The sequence below is a fragment of the Gobio gobio genome, assembly GCF_949357685.1.
Source record: "Gobio gobio genome assembly, chromosome: 16".
Classification (NCBI taxonomy): domain Eukaryota; kingdom Metazoa; phylum Chordata; class Actinopteri; order Cypriniformes; family Gobionidae; genus Gobio; species Gobio gobio.
Window position 1 is genome coordinate 36,980,308 of NC_137109.1, and position 7,736 is coordinate 36,988,043.

General features: G+C 35.6%; 1 protein-coding gene across 1 annotated transcript in view; it reads left to right on the top strand.

The window, feature by feature from the left end:
* nitr13 (novel immune-type receptor 13) overlaps window positions 1-4,398 on the top strand; it is a gene marked incomplete at its 5' end in the record, with an annotated part of 10,741 nt that extends 6,343 nt beyond the window's left edge. The window contains 4 exons of the mRNA XM_079839267.1: window positions 812-1,159; window positions 1,460-1,795; window positions 2,109-2,225; window positions 3,527-4,398. Coding sequence (XP_079695393.1) covers window positions 812-1,159; window positions 1,460-1,795; window positions 2,109-2,225; window positions 3,527-3,534 — 809 coding nt within the window. The 3' untranslated portion in view covers window positions 3,535-4,398. The remainder of the gene's footprint in view (window positions 1-811; window positions 1,160-1,459; window positions 1,796-2,108; window positions 2,226-3,526) is intronic.
* Between the last annotated feature and the right edge of the window lie 3,338 nt (window positions 4,399-7,736).

The window sequence follows — 7,736 nt, forward strand, 5'->3', positions numbered from 1 at the left end:
TTTGATAGATACTGATCACTGCAGACCGAGAACACCCCACAAGAGCTGCAATTTTGGAGATGCTCTGACCCAGTTGCTGTGATGAAGAGATAATCAGTGTTATTCATTATGTTATGCCTGATCGGTGTATAATTAGATTATATGCAGTAGAAGGTGTCAAAATTAACCTCAAACCAAAAAGAGAAAGTGACCGCTTGTGATCTCCAAATATTACATCTATACTCAAAATTGTGCTGTACAATTGTTGTGGTTTGCGAAAATGTTTGCAAGAAAAGGTTACAGGAAGTCTGTGATGTCACAAAAGGAACGAGACAGAGGTGTACAGATATAATCTTGCAGTAGTTTATCAAAGCAAGTCAATCACTCAAAGACTGCGGAGAAGATGATGATTATTTGGATTTCTGTCATGCTTCTAAGTGAGATGTGTAAGTGTGTATCTAAATGCATGTAATAATTGTCAATGATTTTCTTTAATAGACAATGATAAATCACATCCAGTGTTGCAGATAATTACTTAAATGGTATTTTATCCCTGCGCAGAACTTTTCTACATCCTTTTGTCCTTGGCAAAAAGTGTATTACCTTAAACAATTTTTTTTCACCGTTTATGAGAATTAATTTGCCAGCTCATAAATTTATTACATACATGTTTAAGCCTTTTGGGGCTTTATAAACTTAAAAATACTTTCAAATTTAAGATGGAATACATGTTTTAAAGTACTTACAATGACTTAACATGGTTTTCTGAAGTATGAGATTATTATGTATTGCTTTCTCATATATATGGATTAACATCATTTTCCCCCTATAGACTCAACACATTCCGAGGTTGTTTCTCAACCGGATCCAGTAATGATGGTCTCTATTGGGGAAAATGTTACTCTGCGTTGCTTTTCTCTGAAAGATCACAGTGATCCAATTTCTTGGTACAAGCAAACTGCTGGACACCAACCACAGGCAGTTGCAATGGTGCAGAAATTAGTTAAAGTTCCTCATTTTTTCAACAATTTTGAATCCTCACGTTTTAGCATTGAGACGGACTCAAGAAAATGCCATTTAACGATTTCAAATGTCACTTCATCTGATGAAGCAATGTATTACTGTGGCTGGAGAAAGTATGAAACTATTTTTGCTGGAGGCACATATTTGGCTTTAAAAGGTTTGTGTTTTTATCCTTGAGTAAATTTATAGAAGATTCAAATGTGATGTAGTCAATTTTTTTTTTTTTTCCAGTATAAAGAACCTTTGTGCATTTGTAAGGTTTCATTGATGTTAAAGGTTCATCATGGAACCATCAATGCCAATAACGAACTTTTATTTGAAAGATTATTTGCAATATTATATTCTAAATTATTTTATATTAGAAAATCATTCGAAAAAATTAGACCTTTGTTTTAACATGTGACTTTGTAGACTTCAGATATAGTCCTCTGCATAAAATGTCTCCATGTCTATTTAGGGTCACAAAACAACCAATATAAATCCAACGTGTCTGTTCTTCAGCATCCCGTATCAGAGCCGGTCCAGTCTGGAGACACAGTGACCCTGCTGTGCTCTGTGCTGTCTGAATACAACTCCGCAGATATCAGAATGTTCTGGTTCAAATCTGAATCAGGGAAATCAGAAATCCTCTACACTCAGAATCAGAGTAAGACTTGTGAGACTGACTCTGCACCGAGCTGCACATTCAGCCTGTCCAAGAACATAGTCAGCCAAATGGACACTGGCACTTATTACTGTGCTGTAGTCACTTGTGGAAAAATTCTGTTTGGGAATGGGACAAACATTAATATGGGTAAGTGCCAAATTATTTTCTTTTTCAGGTATTTTAATATTATATAGGGAATAAATGGTTTAGTTGCTAGTAGAGTTATTTCTGCACATGCTCTTTGATGAAAACATCTTTGTTGTATGAAAAAGACAAAAAAGAAAGTTCACAAAATATGGGGAATGTCTGTGTATACCAAAGAGCATACATTATATTTAAATGCATGTAATATTATATTCATGTTAGTATTTTAAATATCTAATATAAACGATAAATGCACATTTAATGTACATCTCCACATCACATACTACACAATGTGTTTTGTTTTACGGTCCTACAGTAAAGCCAGTGGATCCTCTGGTGATGATCTTGGGTGTGTTACTGGGTGTTTGTGTGGTTGTGATCACTGCACAAGCTATTTTAAGTTATAAAAAGGAAAGATATTACCGAAACAAAGGTGAGCATTTTGATTTCATTTGTCACTTAAAAAAATGACACACTTGTAGGAAGGGTTTTTCCCTGATCTGACCTATTCAAATCTTTATTTGGATATTACCAAATGGCACAAAGTTTTTTTTAGTTTCCTGACAAAAGTTATTTTACACCATCCCATTATAACATATGATTTTTATTTTTGTCTTTCAACCAGAAAAAGGGCTAAACGACACTGAAAAAGAACACCCCACTAGTCAGGTCTGCATCATAAATTAATTTTGATTCATTGTTTAATGAATTTAATAGATAAAATGGTAACAATAAAAAAAAATTCAGGTCTCCAATTGAAAATGTTCTAGTGACCGATCAAATCTACATTTTTCAGTTGGCCAAATTGAATTTCTGTGAATTGATGCAATTTAATTCAATTAAAATTCAAGAAATTCAATTTGGCCAACTGAAAATTTTAGATGTGATCGGTCACTAGAAAATCTTTTCAATTTTTTTTACAGTGTAGTTAATGCATTAAAAATGAGCATTGACTGACATTATAAACGAGCTATACATTTGTTACAGTATTTATTCATATTTGTTAAAGTTAGTTGATAAAAGGACAACTGTTCATTGTTAGGTTATTGTTAGCTCAGGTCTATTGAATAATATTAACAGATTCAATTTTTGATACATTTTTTAGTTAATGTTGAAGTTAATATGAACTAAGATTAATAAATGATTTATAAGTATGTTTATAGTTAGTTCATGTTAACTAATATTACTAATGTTAACAAATGGTACCTTATTGTTAAGTGTTACAGATAATTTATGCAATTATTTAATACTATATTTTTAATGATTTTTATACTGTACAAACTGTAATTTCTATCCCCCTACACTAAACCTACCATCACAGAAAACATTCTGCATTTTTTGCACTTTCAAAAAACATTACTTAGTATGATTTATAGGCTGTTTTCCTCATGGGGGACAAAAAATGTCACCACATGGACAAGGATTTTGTATTTTGCCATCTTTGTGGGGACATTTTGTCCCCATAACGTAGGGTTTACCTGAACCACACACACACACGTTTGGTTCTCTATCTATGTGGGGACTCTCTATAGACGTGGTTTTTACTGTACGAGTCCCCATGAGTCAATGTGTATTCATGTTGAAGTCCCCACCAGGATAGAAAACATGTACACACAACAATGCAATTTTGCAATTATTGCAAATAAATCTGAAATTGCTAATTATTTAAAAGAGATTTAATTTTCTTATGTGTTATACTTTGTGTCTTTCTTTCTGCATATGTGACTCTCATAGGACCATGATGCAGTGGAATTGAGTTATGCTTCATTGCATTTTAAAGAGGGAAAAAACAGAAGAGTTCGAAGGAAGGAGGAAACACCTCAAGACAGCGTGTACAACCAAATCTATATCCCAACTGACTATAGTTGAGTACAACAATATGTAGAATCTATTAGACAGACAATTTAACTTGTGCTTCACTTGCTGCATGTAATTTTGTAAAAGTTTGTACACACAACATATTTAAATTCACATAGTTGTGATCATTAGGGCCCAAGCACCATCGGTGCGAGGACCCTATTGGAATTGCTCTGTTTATTAAAACTTTATATTTTGTATTTCCTCCCCCAAAATCCATATTGCAATCTTTTTAAATGGGACATATAACTATAATGAATCAAGTCAGGTCATGTTACCTTTATTTATAAAGCACTTTATACAATACAGATCGTTTCAAAGCAGCTTTACAGAGATAATAGGAAAATTATGAATTTCAGCTGTTGCAGCTGAAGTCACTTCAGTGTTGAAACAAATTTGACGAGTAGATTCTAGATTTGTTGAATTGTAGATTCTACTGAACAAGCATACACAGTACCATACAGTGAGGGAAAATGTCATATTAAAATTTTTTTTCCTCGATTATTTTTTTGTTGACCAGGATGTTTCCTTTGAGAATGATCGTCCTTTTTTGGGCATCACTGTCCCCTCAGGCTGTGATCTTGATTAGCATCAAAAACTGGATGTATGACTCTGTAAAAAAAAAGAAAAGAAAAGTTAGTGCAAAGGAATTACTGTTTTATTGGCCACATTTTCAAATCTGTTCAAATGAAAGCTCTCAGTTTGGTGTGGTTTTACAGTGATTCAAAAAAATAAAGTATAGCCTACTTAAGCAGCAGTGTTTGTGATGTTATTGACAGTTTCAAATGACTAACTTTTCTGAAACATTTGTTTATAGCAATTAAAGCCACAATATGTAATTTAAATAGTACTGTTAAATTGATTATTTGCGATTAATCGCATCCGAAATAAAGTTTTGTGTTTACATATATGTATGTGTACTGTGTATAATTATGTATACAACACACACACACACATGCATGTATATATTTAAGAAAAAATATTTATATATAAAATATTAATATATATATATATATATATATATATATATATATATATATATACATACAGTACATGCAAGTATTTCTTAAATATATACTGTACATGAATGTGTGTGTATTTATATACACTCACCTAAAGGATTATTAGGAACACCTGTTCAATTTCTCATTAATGCAATTATCTAATCAACCAATCACATGGCAGTTGCTTCAATGCATTTAGGGGTGTGGTCCTGGTCAAGACTAGCCTGGCGTGGCCATACTCAATTCTAGTCAGAATATGAGTCTGGTACTGCTCCATTGAGCTTTGATTATGGGGCGTGTTTCAACCGAGCCAGGAAAGACCTCAATTGGATAGACCCACAACCAATCAGAGCAACGGAGCGACGCGTAACGTTAGTTGTCAAATGTCAAAAGAACTCAACTGCACTGTGTTGCCAAGTCTGTGTTTTTCTCCATGTCCGCGGGTTGAAGCGACCCCAATTATGTGATTAGATAAACCCAGGAATGCAAATTTTAGCAGGCAACCTTGCCAAAATAACATATTTTGCCAACCAAACGCCATTTTTTTCCGGAGAACCCCCCGGAAAGTTATTGTTTTGGGCTATAGTTTTGAGTAGCAATTGTGCGCGACATTGCAAAAACACTTGGAAACCCTGTCTGCACGCACGCTGGATTAAGTAACGTTACAAGAAAAAGATGAGTGTAAACGATCTTTGCCAGTAATAAAATAATTTAAGGATACACAGAGTACTTACCAACACGATCATCGTTTCTGAGAGAAATAGTGAAGGTTAATGCATATACGAACAAGTTCTCCGTTTAGGATAAGAGCAAATTCAACCCAAGAGCCTTCGATGACGTGGATGATTACGTTACTGTTGATCATCTGTCCATCATCGTCTAAAGCCCGCCCTGACAATTTCATTGGTCCGAACAGTTTCTGTTCGGGTATAATTCCTCCTCTATGGAGCGAGTCCAGACCGAATTGCCCGAGCAAAAAAAATTGTGGGCGGGGCTAAATTCGGCTGGCATCCAGGCTAGGTCAAGACAATCTCCTGAACTCCAAACTGAATGTAAGAATGGGAAAGAAAGTTGATTTAAGCGATTTTGAGCGTGGCATGGTTGTTGGTGCCAGACGGGCAGTTCTGAGTATTTCACAATCTGCTCAGTTACTGGGATTTTCGCGCACAACCATTTCTAGGGTTTACAAAGAATGGTGTGAAAAGGGAAAAACATCCAGTATGCGGCAGCCCTGTGGGCGAAAATGCCTTGTTGATGCTAGAGGTCAGAGGAGAATGGGCCGACTGATTCAAGCTGATAGAAGAGAAACTTTGACTGAAATAACCACTCGTTACAACCGAGGTATGCAGCAAAGCATTTGTGAAGCCACAACACGCACAACCTTGAGGCGGATGGGCTACAACAGCAGAAGACCCCACCGGGTACCACTCATCTCCACTACAAATAGGAAAAAGAGGCTACAATTTGCACGAGCTCACCAAAATTGGACAGTTGAAGACTGGAAAAATGTTGCCTGGTCTGATGAGTCTCGATTTCTGTTGAGACATTCAGATAGTAGAGTCAGAATTTGGCGTAAACAGAATGAGAACATGGATCCATCATGCCTTGTTACCACTGTGCAGGCTGGTGGTGGTGGTGTAATGGTGTGGGGGATGTTTTCTTGGCACACTTTAGGCCCCTTAGTGCCAATTGGGCATTGTTTAAATGCCACGGCCTACCTGATTATTGTTTCTGACCATGTCCATCCCTTTATGACTACCAAGTACCCATCCTCTGATGGCTACTTCCAGCAGGATAATGCACCATGTCACAAAGCTCGAATCATTTCAAATTAGTTTCTTGAACATGACAATGAGTTCACTGTACTAAAATGGCCCCCACAGTCACCAGATCTCAACCCAATAGAGCATCTTTGGGATGTGGTGGAACAGGAGCTTCGTGCCCTGGATGTGCATCCCACAAATCTCCATCAACTGCAAGATGCTATCCTATCAATATGGGCCAACATTTCTAAAGAATGCTTTCAGCACCTTGTTGAATCAATGCCATGTAGAATTAAGGCAGTTCTGAAGGCGAAAGGGGGTCAAACACAGTATTAGTATGGTGTTCCTAATAATCCTTTAGGTGAGTGTATATACATAATAATTATACACAGTACACACACATATATTATGGAAACAATATTTTATTTTGGATGTGATTAATCGTGATTAATCGATTTGACAGTACTAGAGGTCGCTTATTCAAAACAAAAGCATAGCTTGATGATACCTTGATTTCGCTGAGCTTTTATTATGCCGCAGAAGAGCGATTCCGCTTCTTCTGGTCATGCGTATCAGATTAGAAACATTTGAGTGTGTTGAAAATGGTAATGTTACTCTATGTGTTCATTCAATGGCTGCTATGAGACACTTGTTGCACACTGCAGTAAGTTAGATCGACATTAGGACTAGATGGTACTCACGGTAAATCAAGAAAACGAGATTTAAACAATAAGAATAACTGTGTTGAGCTATATAACATTGATTCGTTTACTGTCAGTGAATGTATCCAAACAGTTGCTCACCTGTCTAATAAAACACATAATATATTAAAGCGTCGTTGGTGTTTCCATGGTTTCTACAAAATAAATCCGGAAATCGAGGGTAACGCGGGTATGATGTATTTGATAGGCAACGCATGGATACGGTCCGTGTCCTGGTTAAAATTGCTTATTTCTCTGGATTTAAACATTCTTGGAAACATTTGGGATAATGTAAGTACACAACTCAACAAAATATATAACATTGTTCTGTGGTTTTTGGATATTTTAGTCAAAAATCTTACATATTGTGCCTTTAAAACATTATGTATTTTGAAAAAAAGTCTTTTGAATTAACAAACAGTGATTTGATATGTAAAAAAAGTGTACTTTACCTTTGCACCATGAATTTCCATATGTATGGACATGTGGTCGCTATGATGCCGGCTGGAAGAAGGAACTGGAGATAAAGCTATAAATAGATGAAGATATATAAAATGTATAAATAAAAAACAGTGCCTGCCTTTTTACCTATTATAAATGAACAGTTATGTAGTTAAAG